Source organism: Periplaneta americana, chromosome 4 (genome assembly GCF_040183065.1).
Source record: "Periplaneta americana isolate PAMFEO1 chromosome 4, P.americana_PAMFEO1_priV1, whole genome shotgun sequence".
In the NCBI taxonomy this organism is placed as follows: domain Eukaryota; kingdom Metazoa; phylum Arthropoda; class Insecta; order Blattodea; family Blattidae; genus Periplaneta; species Periplaneta americana.
Window position 1 is genome coordinate 37,455,274 of NC_091120.1, and position 15,750 is coordinate 37,471,023.

At 35.9% G+C, this 15,750-nt stretch overlaps 1 protein-coding gene across 1 annotated transcript in view; it reads right to left on the reverse strand.

Moving 5' to 3' along the window:
* LOC138697714 (uncharacterized) overlaps window positions 1-15,750 on the reverse strand; it is a 142,257-nt gene that overhangs the window by 20,670 nt on the left and 105,837 nt on the right. The window contains exon 3 of the mRNA XM_069823194.1: window positions 12,554-13,542. Coding sequence (XP_069679295.1) covers window positions 12,554-13,542 — 989 coding nt within the window. The remainder of the gene's footprint in view (window positions 1-12,553; window positions 13,543-15,750) is intronic.

Here is a 15,750-nt window from a genome sequence, read left to right on the forward strand (position 1 = left end):
AATTTAGCATTTTGAGTTGTTCTTAAGAGTATTTAATGTACTAATACACTACGTAAATCCCCAATGTTTATATACCGGAAAACAAATCCACACGTAAAGCGCATCCCTCAAAGTACACGCGCGCTATCTGTTGGTGCTAGTTCAGGATATCCCTATAGAAAGCATACAAGAAATTTTCGCCGAAAAACACCTAAAAATCGCAAGATTTAGCAACAAAATCACTAAATTGGCAACATTGATCACATAGGAAAAGTTTCCGTTAAGGCTAATTCACACGGGAATAGTTTACATGAGTCAAGTGCTTGGAGCAAGTCGACTTTCCTTCAACTTTCCCCGTGTGATATGGTCGAGACAGTCAAGTTGTGACTTCGCGGTCAAGCAGAATTTGAGTCAACTTTTGTGTCCACTTTCCCGTCACGTGACCAAATTGACTCCACCACTTCCCGCGTGTGAATGCGAACTTGTAGCAACTTGGCAAGTAGTAAGTTTGTAGTTTTAGGCCTATTGTCGAAGTGGAATTCCAACGATATCATAAAGTTTTTGGAAGTGTATGAGAAGTCTATGGAATATACGTGACAAAGAATACCTCAATAAAAACAAGCGGGAATTATTATTCCAGAAACTAGTCAGTGAACTCATGGAATAAGGTTTCGAAAACACAGATGTAGAAGTGGTTCGAAAAAAGTTAAAACCCCTTAAAACAGGACTCATTCTGAGATGCTTCCTGTATTCTGCAGGATCTTCTTCAGCTAATTCTTTCAACAAGGTATTAGATGCACCGTGCATAATTCTTCTACGAATACATTTCTTAACCCTTGTTCTCTTTTCCTTTTTTTTTTTTCAAGAATATTTTATAATTCATACAATAACAAGGCGCCAATTAGCTGCACTCATGCTTGAATATGTTCTGGTGGCATCTTCAGTTTCACCAAACTAAAAATGTCAGTTCACTATTGATTTTTATTAACTGTAACAGAATATAAGAATTCAAACACCACTACGAATACAACATTCGGCGCGCGCTTTTTTTCAAGCACGGTTTCAAGTTTAATGTCTCCGTGTGATCACAAATACAGCATCAAGTTTAGAGGCTTCAAGCACTTGACTCCTGTAAACTATCCCCGTGTGACTCGGGTTTTACGTAACGCATAGGTACAAACACCACATCCCATTGCTTGAATTGAATTAAGCTTTCCTACTCGTTTTGCGCACAAACGGGGCGGATTGCTAATTACGAAGTCCTATGACAACTAGTACTGTCATTAACCGGCAGTGTTGAGGTTTATTCATTCCGTGTCACTGTACTCTCAAGGTTACGTAATTCCCTTACGTAAATGTTTTCCCCCGGAGGTGTTTTTAAACAGCTTGTTTGCCGTAACCTCAATCACGTTCATCGTGTTTGCATATGCGGCAATTCCTGGAAGCAAACATATCGTCCGAGGCAGGTAAGTAGGCAGTCTGCACTACACGATAACGGAACGCTTGCTTTTTGTTTTATCTGTTCGCAAGGATGTGGAACTGGGTTGCTGGGTTTCTAGACGTGCAGCAACCTGTAATTCTATATGTGTCGATGGCAGTGTCAGACTGCACAAGGACGGGGCACCATTCACAATCTGCACCTCTATTAAATATATTGTAAGCTTTTGAATGAACTGTAAATTAACTTGAGAAATGTGGAGAGGAAAAGACATAGCGTAGGCTCCGGTTGCTTTCATTTACAGGTGGCGAAACTTTATCAGCTCACGCAGTACGCCTATATGGCAGGAAGTGAAAAGAAATTCTTCTCTAGGTGCTGGGAGATAGCCTACGTGTTTGGTGTATTATTTCAGTCTCCATTGCTTTTTCATCGTGAGTGAAGACAAGATGAGCAAAGAAAGAAAAAGTCATTAAAAGAAACTTTAGGACTGCCACTGAAGAGCAAGCCGACGCTCTAGTTCACAAAGGAACTTCCAACAGACTATGTTTATTATTAAGCGACTCCGTATTTTAGTGGTTGGAATTTTATAGAGAGCTATATTGACTATTACACTTTTACTATACGTCATACTACTTTCGACCAATAAAACGGTACGAAAGGACGTCATTCAACCAATCATAGCTCTTATCGCACAATTTTATCACTTCCCTAGCATTTGTTTATTTTATTGCTTCCCTAGCATTTGTTTGTTTTTATCACTACCCTAGCATTTGTTTCTTTATTTGCTAACATTTCAAACTGCAAATTCTTTACGGTATCGTACTATAAAATATGCTTTGCGGTAGTCATTTGTTTCTCGCATAGATAGTCGACTGAAAATGGCGGTTCCGTTCAAACATTTTGGTGAAAGTAACATTAGTGAAATAGAATTTTAGTAAGTCAATTAATATCTATTTTATTGTATTAGAGTACTTTATTTCTTCTAATCTTTATATACTTTTTCTGTTTTTATCACCTACCTACTGTTTGTCTCTTGGTTTGCCAACATTTCAAATTGCAAATTCTTTATGGCAATATAAAACATGCTTTGCGATCGTCATTTGTTATCGCATACACAGTCAACTTAAAATGGCAGCTTCGTTCAAACGTTTTGGTGAAGCTAACATTAGTGAAATAGAATTTCAATAAGTCAATTAATATTCTATTGTATTAGAATATTTTATTTCTTCTAATCTTTATATATTTTCTTCCAGGATTGTTCCTCTTGAAGGCGAGAAAGATTAGAACTTCATCTGTTGAAGTTTGTGACGCGAACTGAGGAAGGGATAATAGTATCCACCCAACTGTACACTTTTATGTCTTTTAGGTTAGGATATATTATATAATGTGTTTTATTGTGCCATTTCCATTTTAATATATGTTCTTTGAGAGAGGAGTTGGATGTAATCATAGGTGGGGGGAAACCTACAAAGGAGGACTTGTTTTGGATACAAAGCACGTACGGTCAGGAGACCAGTGCATTGGATTTTAGACAAAATTACGATAATATAAAATCTGAATGTATAATATTACTCAATAAATCCACCTATCTATCTACTTTCTTCCATCGTGTAGTAGTCAATTAAATCCCACTCGAGTATAAAAACCTGTAATGAGATTACTGTTGATAAAACACATATATAAACCACGATATCAGTCAATTAGTTCACTGCAAAAATGTCTATCATCATTAATGATCAGTATCAAAAATGTCCCCAGGCACTAAATGTCCAGTATAAAATATGTCGGGATTTACTTCCAAACCTACTATCTCCTTACTTGCTTCAAGCAAAATAAAAATATCCCCCGTTTACACATTCAATCATACATGTATAAAAATTTATAATTTATATTTCCTTAGAGACAGAAAAAAATAGTTTCAGAAACAGATTAAATATTCGAACTACCACATGCGTCGTGCATGAGTAATGAGTCAAATTATTACTTTTCTCTTAAAGAACAAAAAATTGAAGGGTTTTTGAAAAAAGAACCATAGTCCAAAAATGCAAATTTGAAATATTAAGCATATGGTGAGTGTATTGTAGCCGTCATCTACTGAATTAGTTGTTAAGGAAAAAAACATTATAGACCTATGTTATAAGAGTGAAATTTTTAGTGTTTTCATAAAACAACCATAGTCCATGAATATTTTTTTGTGAAAACAATCTTTGTCCTGCTAGGAAGATGGTAGTATTTATAAATATCCCATTCATATCATGTTGAAACATTTATCCATGCAATTTTAAATTGTAGTAGATTCGCTGTACTGCTTCTTACTTACACGACAAAAGCCACCGCAGGTAAAAATACTTCAGCACGTGAATTTTTGTATTAGTTATGGATTCATCTTTAGGTGCAGAAGTAACTCCATGGAAGAAACATAAGCAATGAAAGGAGAAGAAACAGATACAATAAAGAAAAAGAAGATTAAAGTAGAGGCACACTTCAGCTACAACAGAGTATTTTTTTCTTAAAACAACCGTTGTCCACAGTTACCTACATTTACACATGTATTTCTATGAAGCAATTTAAGATATAAATGACCTCAGTTTTTCCAAGTTTCTGCAACACTTTAATAAATGGCATGATGAATTTCATACTTGAAGTTTCAACAACACTCATGTCAGATAATTTCTTGTTTCTCCTGAAAATTTATACATCCTGATTACACAACTTTTAACACTGTATCACTTCGAAATATGTATGGTAAGACTTTCCTGTGTTAAATTTCAACGTACCTCGCTTACATGTTTCGACCTATTTATGGGTCTTCTTCAGAACTGGTCGTTGTTGGTCTTGGCGCCACTTGTTCTGTTTCCTGTGAGGGTGTGTTCCTGTGGTATAGTGTAGAGTCAAAGAGTGTGTGTGTTTCTGAAATTGAGTTGTGTGTTGAGAATATCGTTGGGGTGTGTTTTTGTGTGTCTATATATTTCATATTATTCTAGTGTGTTTAGTTTTTGGCTTTTTGGTTGGATGTGTATTATCTCCATGTCTGTGTTGATGTCTCTGTGGGTGTGGTTAGCATTTGTGATATGTTCTGCATATGTGGAGGTGTTATGTAATTTTGTTATGTCTGTGATGTGTTCTTTGCAACGTATTTGAAACGATCTGCCTGCCTGTCCTATGTAGAAGTTGTTGTAGGTGTTACATTTGAGTTTGTATACGCCTGTGTGGTTGCATTTGTTTGTTTGTGTTGTTTGCGTGTTGAGATGTTTTTGTAGAGTGTTATTTGTTCTGTATGTGATGTTGTAATTTAATTTCCTGAATGAGGTTGCAATTTTATGTGTGTTTTTGTTTTCGTATGTTTTTGGACTATAATTGTTAAAAAAAAAATCCTTCAGTTGATCAAGAGATAAGCTAACTATTGAAATACAACATTTGTCTTATATGAATCAAGAAGTGAATTTGAATTTTGTTAGAAAGAAAAAATAGATATAAGAGACGAGTAAAATATTCGAATCGAATGTACAGAATTGAATTAAACTTTTTTTTTTTGGAGTTGCGGAGAGGAAGAATAATTAGCCCAGGCATCAAATTCGTCTCGCAAGTGTAAACGTATGTAGTTGAGTTGGATTGTAATGACACCCCACTGCAGGAAATCCGCCAGCGCTCACGATTTGATATCTTTAAAGCATGTAAAATATCACGGCTGTAATAGCCAGGATCACAATTAATATCTGGTTCTCGAAGAGGCTGTGTCTGATGTCTGCCGAGGGGATAACGGTGATGGAAATTTTCTAGTGTTGCGATTAGTTTCGCAACTCGATTTGCGTCACGCCTGGGGAAACGGCTCGCTTCGCGGCAGATGCTTCAGGGCGGTGCCAGGTGCTTGAACACAGCTCCGTGTCAAGGTTCAGGGAGCTGCAACAATCGCCCCGAATTTGTGACACTCACACTCACACTGCAGTCTGTCATTGCACAACACGCCGCAGTAATGGCTAATTCTCAAAACAGGAAAAACTGTTTATTTATGTTTAAACGACGGTTAAAACTACCACAAAATTATTCATAACGAAAGCTCACCAAGTGATAATGGATTCACAACGATTTTCCCCCCATACGTTACATTTGATAAGCTAAATGGCTGTATTAGGAGATACCTAGGAAAAAAACATGAGAACAGAAGTAAAGTTAAGGAAGTATAATGTAATCTCAAAACCCGCCCTACAATATGGGAGTGAAACTTGGGTTATGAGGGAGGAAGATAAGAGACGGATCGAGACTACGGAAATGAGATTCCTGAGATCAATACTTGGTGTAACACGGAGGAATAAACTAAAAAGCGAAGATATAAGGAAACAACTGATGTGTGAAAGGATGGTCGAAGAATTCAGAAGTACCAGAATACATGGTATAACCATATCAAGAGAATGTCCCCTGGACGTCTCCCGAGGCAAGCATACTTTTATAAGCCTACCGGCAGACGAGACGTTGGCCGTCCAAGAAAGAGATGGACGGAACAAATATTCCTTTAGTTTCGGAACGGGATAAAAACCCAATCCTTGAAAGGAAGAAGAAGAAGAAGACGTTACATTTGAAATAAGAAAGCTACTTCCAAATTTCTACATTCGGGGAAAGTCTAGTTTTCGAGATATAATTTTTTCAATTTCTTCAAACCAGAGCTATAACGGATAATGCAAATATTGCTATATGGTAGGCCTAAACGTATCAGGCAATAAATTTATTTATTTATTTATTTATTTATTTATTATTAATTTTTTATTTATTAATTTTTTATTTATTTATTTACTTATTTATTTATCTATTTATTTATTTATTTACTTATTTAATCCGACTTCATTAAGACCATAAGGCCTTCTCTTCCATCCTACCAGATAGCACATATAAACACAAAAAAGAACTGCAGACGCTGATGAAAATAATACAAAATAAATCTCATGTAGTTGCATAACATACTGTCAAAATCTCACTTAAATAATATTAATTATGGAAATGACATACCAGATACATAATATTCATGAAATTTATTACAGAATAGTCTATGAAGGAATGATAAGGAAATGTAAATATATCTTAAATTACTCACTGTACTGATCATAGCAGTGAAATCGTTGTAAAAATGCTGAAACCACAATGGAACTTTATACCACGGAAATTTCAGAAAAATAAGTCGCTCGCAGTTCTGCATATCAACGTCAAAACAAAATTCTACAAGAGTGACGAATTTATCAGGTTTGTTGCCAAGGTACCCGCCGACTTTATACCAGCCATATTTAAACTTATGGCCTATTCACATATCTAGGAGATGAAAACTCATTATGTGTAACTGATTACAGTATGTGTTGAGGACTGCAATTTTATCACATTATCTCTCTGATGCAATATAGGCTAATATTCGTGCCAGGTAACAAAACACTGACAGAGAACTTCCAAATGAAATTTTTCCAAAGCCTAAATCCATAAACTTGAAGAGGATGAACAATCGAAGCTGTATGCTTTTATTGTTAACACTTCCACCGTTTTATCTTCTGAAGTTATTCTTTCTGTCTACCTCGGTAACTGGTCCACGAATCTATCAAAAGATTGCTATGGTCACTGACATATGGAAAGTATACTTCTTGAAATAACTTGAAGAGGTGAGTTTTCATAAGCTTCCCTGATTTTGAGGGCAATGCATAAACATTTGGGGGCTTAAACATTTTCTTCTTCGCTATTATAGTGGAGATATGTGACATATGAGTGTCAAGCGATTATTAAAAAAAATATATACTTGAAGACTAGGCCTTCTCCGAATGTAGAAATTTATAAGGAGGTTTCTTATTTCAAATGCAACGTATGGGGGAAAAATCGTTTTGAAAATCCATCATCACTTTTGACTTTACGCATACTTTAATTCATTAAAATAGGTGAAAATTAATATCTAAGGAACTAATGCATGAAATTTCATTAAAATTTGTACTATCATTTAAATGTACAGATGCACCAAATCCACAGACTTTGAAAGCAATTGGTCAAAATCTTTAGAAGCTTCAAATCTCAGTTCCAGAGTCCCTTAAGAGAACAGCGTAGGCCTATTATGATAATAAATTATTGAAATAATTGTAGTTCTGTTCTTTTAAATATGCAGAAATTTGATGCGAACAAATGTAACATTTTGAAATTCCTTTTCAGAACAAACAGTTATATTTGTTCAAATCATATTTCTGCACATTTAAAGAACAAAATTAAAATTGTTTCAATCATATTTTATTTTCATATTACATTGCTATCTTAAACTAACTGAGCATATTGAGAATTGAATCAATGGCTTTCCCTAAACACGTTATAAACTATTTCATATGAAACAATGTTTACCTCGAAAAGGAAGCAAAAACGAGCAAAGCTGTTTTAAAACTTTTGTTCGAAATATCTCAATTCCAGTGTTGCAATATCTTAAGCAAATCTATCTTGGGCGTTGGATCGGTCGTGGTGGTCGTTTCTTGGCCACCGAGGTCTCCTCTTTTCCTGCCTTTTTATAGTCTCTGATGGAGTCAATATGAAGGTCCAGAATGTTGGATATCTCTGAACCTATAATACAGAGTGTAAAAAATCCCTCTCAGTATTTTAAGTAAGATTAACATTGGAGAGACTCCTGTGATATTTTTGTTATCGATTTTTTTAACCTATTGTTTACATTATTTCTGTCATCTTTACAGTCTTCTCTAGTTTTATTCTATTTTGTAGACTAAATACGTAATTACACGTAAGAACGGATATATTAATAGATTTTCTTTTCAAATTGCAGAGTCCTTATCTAGCCGTTATTCACCCCGACTCTAAGAACGTGACTCATAGATGTCGCCAGTGCCGAAAAGCTTAGACCACTTAGTTTGTCAGAGACTATCCAGAGTGCACCACAGACGGTGGGTCTACGTTGCTCTTGTAATGGATGATGATGATGATTATGATGATGATGATGATGATGATGATGATGATGATAGAGACTCGTTGAGAGGTCACAGAGGGACCCGAAGTACCCGAGAAAACATCTGTGTTGCCAGGATCACTCTCCTGTCCAACGCAAGCTATAAATTCAGGTTGTAGCGGGATTTGAACCCAAGCTCCATAGGTTATATGTCCAAAACACTAGCAGTGAGCCACAGAAGCGATTATGATTTTTGAAGTTAAAACAGGTGATATCGTCTTTAAGAGAAGTTGAGTTATTTATTTATTTTTGAAAAGCTGTGATTAAAACGCTGGATGTTATTCGTTGTAAAGAAGCCCAACGAGACGTTTTCAAATCATTTCTAAGGAGCTCTACAGAGGCACAAGGTATGCAATATTGCTGTATCATTTGTTTTCTGAGTTTCCAGCAAATTAGAGACAAGTAGATACTACGAGAAAAATAAAATGAAGACAAGAGAATTTAATCGTAGAAGCCAGGGGCATAGAAGTTGAGAAATTACATACATAAAGTACAAGAAAGAGAATGTCTTCCAACTAATGATTCAGAAGATGTAAAATGCATGCCGTAAATATAAACTGAAAGAAAGCACGAGAGAGTTCAAATTAAAAAGAAAACTAACTGTTGTGTATTCACAAACCACTTAATTAAATAAAAATAATAAAATGCGTGATGATATAGTGTCTCGAGAGGGTCAAGGGCAACCAGCCGACTGCTGGTATCACGTCCATGTGATACAGCGGAGGTGAACGATCATCCAACCAGGACGGAGGTACGATAATCTCTCCAGCCATTATAGCTGGATTTTGAAATCGGATTTCTCTACCTATCGTAGGTCCCCAAATTCATCAGTCATCACGATGTTGTGTGGACACCGGTCTCATACACTGGCCGAAATTTCATGAGGAAATTCTTTCCCCAGGAGCAGTTGAACCAGCTGCAGGTGCTGCAGATAAGGAAATTGAAGACGCATGGGAAATTAAGAGGCAATATAAGAGTGGACCAAAATGATAAGTCGAAATATCAGAAAGCAATATAATAGCAATAATAATAATAATAATAATAATAATAATAATAATAATGATAATAATAATAATAGTAATATAATAATAAAAATAATACTTACTTACTTACTTACTTACTGGCTTTTAACGAACCCGGAGGTTCATTGCCGCCCTCACATAAGCCCGCCATCGGTCCCTATCCTGAGCAAGATTAATCCAGTCTCTATCATCATATCCCACCTCCCTCAAATCCATTTTAATATCATCTTCCCATCTACGTCTCGGCATTCCCAAAGGTCTTTTTCCCTCCGCCCGCCCAACTAACACTCTATATTCATTTCTGGATTCGCCCTTATGTGCTATATGCCCTGCCCACCTCAAACGTCTGGATTTAATGTTCCTAATTATTTCAGGTGAAGAATACAATGCGTGCACTTCTGTGTTGTATAACTTTCTCCATTCTCTTGTAACTTCATCCCTCTTAGCTCCAAATATTTTCCTAAGCACCTTATTCTCAAACACCCTTAACCTATGTCCCTCTCTCAAAGTGAGAGTCCAAGTTTCACAACCATAAAGAACAACCGGTAATATAACTGTTTTATAAATTCTAACTTTCAGATTTTTTTGATAGCAGACTGGATGATAAAAGCTTCTCAATCGAATAATAACAGGCATTCCCCATTTTTAGTCTGTGTTTAATTTCCTCCCGAGTGTCATTTACGTTAGCACGTCTACCGCGAAACCAGGTGGCCCGGGTTCGATTCCCGGTCGGGGCAAGTTACCTGGTTGAGATTTTTTCCGGGGTTTTCCCTCAGCCCAATATGAGCAAATGCTGGGTAACTTTCGGTGGTGGACCCCGGAATCATTTCACCGGCATTATCACCTTCATCTCATTCAGACGCTAAATAACCTAAGCTGTTAATAAAGCGTCGTAAAATAACCTACTAAAATAAAAAAAAGTGTCATTTATATTTATTACTGTTGCTCCCAGGTATTTGAATTTTCCACCTCTTCAAAGGATAAATTTCCAATTTTTTATATTTCCATTTGATACAATATTCTGGTCACGAGACATAATAATAATAATAATAATAATAATAATAATAATAATAATAATAATAATAGGCTAATCCGTGGCGCTATAGGCCTTTAAGGGCCCGGACTGACTAGCCGGCTGCTGGCCTCACGTCCACATGCCGAAGCAGAGGTGGACGATCATCCAACCGGAATGGAGGTATCGTGTGATTGGGCACCGGTCCCATACACTGCACTGGCCGAACATTCATTAGAAAATTTCTTCCCCCATGAGATCTCGAACCAGTGTGCATTCCGTACCCAGACAGGATGTTTTAGACCACAATGCCAAAGCACGGGACATCGGACAGCAACACAACCGATGAAAGAATGGGTTAATAGACGAAGAGAATAACAAGGAAATATAGAATTGAAGACCTCGGTGCAAAAACCGGTGAAATCTAATTTTGTTTTGTTTTGTTTTTTTGTTTTGTTTTGTTTTGTTTTGTTTTTTTTTTTTTCAAAATCGACATTTAGTATGTACTGCATAGATAAATATATGCTGCATACTTTTGTGCAAGAATCCGTCAATTGGGAGACCTTTGTAGTTTCTCTCATTGCTAGATCCAGACATAATTAGTCTGCTATATGTCCAAATTCGTATCTCCTTAATTTGACTTCGCAGAACCCTACTTCCGGTCTGAATCTCAAAATAACTGGCACCTCCTTAAAGAATTACCCCAAGAAAGTTCCAAATTACATTATTTTTAATGGTTTATGAAACAATCTTTCCTAAAGTTAACTTCCATATTTCTAATTAGCCTTTAAGTACTACTAACATATTTAGTTCTCCAGATTTATTAATAAATATCACGCAAGTTGAGACTGGAAGACGGTTTTCAATTTCATCAAACTTCTCGTCTATTGGCGTCCGATTTCACCGTTTACATTTTAAGAGTAATTTTCCAAACGGTGCTAAGTCATTTATGCTATAAACATTTTTTTTATTTTATAGGTTAACGTTTTTATTTCCCATACATCTATACAGGAATACACTTGAAGCTTTTTAAACGGTGTTATGTTCCGTGTTATTCCAATTAAAATCTGATCGTTTTTTTTCGAAGTGTGCTAAGTCATTAGTATGAATGTTCCAAACTGTGCTAAGTCATTGTGATGTAATATTAAAATGATTGTTATTAAAACATTATCTACTTCCAGTTTTATATGTAATGCAAAATGTTCCAATAAACATACATAACTATTAAACAACATGTTTTCAAATTGAGCAGTGATAATAATATAGATTCTATTATTTGACACTCTATTATGTAGTATTAGCTATAAACATATTTCTTTGTGATGTAATATTAAAGTGATTATTATTAAGACATTGCCTACTTTCAGTTTTACGTGTAATGCAAAATGTTCAAATAAATATATATAAGTCAAGTGACTTAGCACATTTTGGAACATATCAAAATGTTTAACAGCAATGTTACCTAGCACAATATCAATTTCAAAAACTTAAATTCTATGAATAAAGCTCACATTCCATAATGTTTTAACTGCCAAATTCTCCTTTCAGTACATTCAAAATATTTTCATTTATAAGAAAAGTAGCTTTGTTGACTTAGCACCATTTGGAAAATCATTGTTCATTTACTTGTGTAAAATAGCCTATATTAGAATATATCGTGTTATTCGAAATTATAAGTAGGCTTATGGTGGACTTATTGAAAATGCGGGTGTTAGGAAAGTTTGTTTCCAGCAGCACAGTTTTTACAAAAAAATAGTTGATTTCCTAATAGGATATTTTACAGCATATATTTTGTCATTAAACTCTTGTTCCCTCTTTTGGACCTACCGGTACTATTTCTCCGATCCCTTTTCATACAATTTGGATTACGATTTTGTGGTTTCGTGATGATTTATTATATATATATATATATATATATATATATATATATATATATACATGATATTTGAACTATTACGCATGATATTTCTTTTTATCTAAATCTGTGTATGTAAATTATTAGGAACATCAGATAAAACTGAAAAGCCAGCATGTGAAAAACAAATTGCTTATTTCTCGAAAGGAGATACATTTTGGAGAATTTCACTACAGATCTATGACCGAGTGTAAGTTAGTTCTTAAAAGTATCATATTCATACCTGCTAAGCTCAGCCGATATCAAGTTGCTGTGTGGGCTGAACCTGGCTGGAGTCTTGTACATGCTGCAGACGAGTCTTTCCCGGCATGCTTCTTCGTTGAACCCGAGCTGGACAAACACGTTATCCATCTTCTGTAAGATCGGACTGTAGAAGGGGTCATAAGTGACAGGTATAGTGGTGCCCTCTGTGGGAGGTTTCGGTGTCAACGGCTTCAGCTTCAGAGGTTGCTGTTGCTGCTGTCTGATGAGCTGTTGACGCTTTTGTTGCTCCAAAAGTAATTGTTGCTGTTTCTGTTGTAGAAGCTGTTGCTGATTTAGCTTTTCATGGACGATATTCTGCGTTGATTGCTTATTTGGTGGCCCAAGTGATGGACCTGCCACCTGGATTACTTTCTGTTGTTGAATTGCATTTGGTACCGCGAATTGAACATTCTGTTGTTGCTGCTGCTGTTGCTTTTGTTGATGAAGGAGGAGAAGTTGTTGCTGTTTACGCTGAATTTCCAGATTTTGTTGTTGATTATTGACATATATTGGTGAAGGCTGTTGAAAGGCGCTGTTTGTCTGATATCGAGCAGGGGATTGTTGTTGTGATGGTGGCGGCGGAGGATAAAATATTCCTGTGGCTTCTGTCACAGGTAGTGCGCTCCTAGATACCCGCGGATCTTCCAGCATTTGGTTGTAGGAATTGTAAGCAAGTGAATGGGAGTTTGGATACATAGCTGCAGCAGGAACGTGAAAGGCTCCCTTCGACATGAGTCCCCAACTCTCCAGCTCGTTTTCCTGGGCGGGTGTCAGATATTCGTTTCTATTTGATATGAAATCGGGTGCTGATGTCTCCCAGCCTATACCGTGGCCAGATGGTCCTGATGAGCCGTAATGTTCAGGAGGCGTTGACGGCGGATGTGGATGGTCTATGTGGACTGTATGTGAGTGGTCAACATGAACTGGAACTGGCACGTGTACTGGTACATGGTGGTGGTGATGGGCGATCTGCAACAAAGAAAATCAGTCTCGTGAGTATAAGTTCCTAATATGTGACTGTAAATTTGAGAAATTTGAGTAGTTAGTGGTTACGGAGAGGTCATTAGCGAAATCTCTTTTAAGGGGTTAGATACAGCTTACAGCAGTAAAATTTTGGAAATATTCAACATTTTTTTCCTCTATTACTGTATCTTGTATGATAATGAAAATTAGTATTGTAAGACACTGTCCTTCTGCTATATGAAGAAAATATTTTTACAAAAAAAATATATATTTACATTTTTTTTTCAAAATTCAGTTCACTGTTGAAGCGTTTTCCACATAATTAAAAAATTATCCAACGTTCGGTGATGACATTTTTTGTTTGTATTTATGCATGTCATATTATCTACAATATGATGCAAGATCACTTGTCTGCCTTTGATAGATTGTCTGATAAAAAATAAATTCATTTTAAAAAATGGTCAAATATCAGTTCTTTCTTCTAACACAAAATAAAAAAATATATATTATTTATTAAGGAATGTAGTTGAAAGAGCACGATATTGTAAACATGACTTTCAGCAATGAAATAAAAGAGAGAATACTTGAAAAAGTTAACTAGTTTATGAGTTATGAGGGAAACGCTTCATCACTGCACAGTGAACTGCCAACATTTTGAATCCCGAAAAGAAAAATATAAATAATTTTTTAAGTCATAAAAATATTGTTTTCATATAGCAGAAGGGCAGCATTTTACACATACTAATTTTCATTATTGTACAAGATACAGTAATGGAGGAAGAAAATGTTGAATATTTTCAAACATTTTACTGCTGTAAGCTGCACCTAACCCCTTAAAGAAAGTGTGTCACGATTAAGTTACTTCTGTTCTTACTATCATTATAAGAACATTATAAATAAGTAATTACACACAAACTCCAATAACATACATAACCCTCTGCGGTAGCTAAGTGATCAGACCTTCGGCCTATTTTGCAGGAGGTCCGGGTTCGAGATCCAATGAGGCTTGGGATTTGTTTCAAGTAAAAAATCTGTTGCGACACTTGTGGCAGACAAAGTCGCAGTTAGTGTTCCTCTCGGTTTTCTCCCTTATCCCCATATTAGGCATCTACATCATTCCATCAACATTTTGTACAGGGTCATCAATTTATTTTTACTTCAATTTTTATTGTACCTGAGTTTTTGAATGTACTTCACTCCCACCCCTTCTACTAATGAAGTTCAACCGTTCTCCACACAGATCTAAGACCGCATATACAGTCATAGTAGCCTTACCGTCACAGTACGTTCCAAAAATATGTTCGCGTTTTCCAGTGACGAAAGAGCTTTCAATATTGCATCATTTTCCCACAGGTACTGTCATCCATTTGCCTACGTCGCATTCCGGTTTTCCCCACCAGCTTCTATTCGCCTCTCTGTAAAGGCTGTCTTAGCTCTTTTCTGAGAACATTAATTTCTGTTAGGAATTGGACATCTACGCAATATTATACAACTGTTTAAAATAACTTAAATAAAAAGGCCTCGTTAAGTAATTAACTGTCACGTGATTCCCCCACCCCCTTTCTACGATCCTGCGACATAACCACTTGGACGGACAGTAGATAGCATGTTTGAGTAATTTTATCTTTTCGGATCGAGCAGAAGTGAAGATTGAATTTACAGTACGTAAGGTACTCTTTTACAGAGTAGGTACAGAATTATTTCAACATGAGTTACTAGTACGAAGGACGAAATTGGCAATTGGAATTATACACATTAGAACTGAAGCCTGTATCGAAATGAACCGCCACCATTTTGAAAAATGTGTTTAAATATCCATATTATGATTATTTTTCAATTTAACTTAATTCTCTATAGTGTACGCTAATGTGCTGTAGACAGTATAATATACACTGAATAATGAATACGTCCGTATGGACAGCTCAGTTGGTGAGTAAAAACACTCATTGTTAATACTGTACTGTATTCTGATTAAACAAAAACCTAATGAAAATTATCAAACTCAAAAGCGTGATATTTCCTAGTTTACGTAAATGGATAAACTACTTTTCTTCCCTCCTATACCTAGTAAAGTGATTTGTTTGTATATTAAGCCATCGAACTCCAGTCGGGGAAGGGGGTAGCAACCGTTGATCCAAAGGTATAGCCAGGTTAATATCAGAAATGTTAGTAAAAATAAAATGATGTCCCTGTACATTCCGCTATCATTTCTCA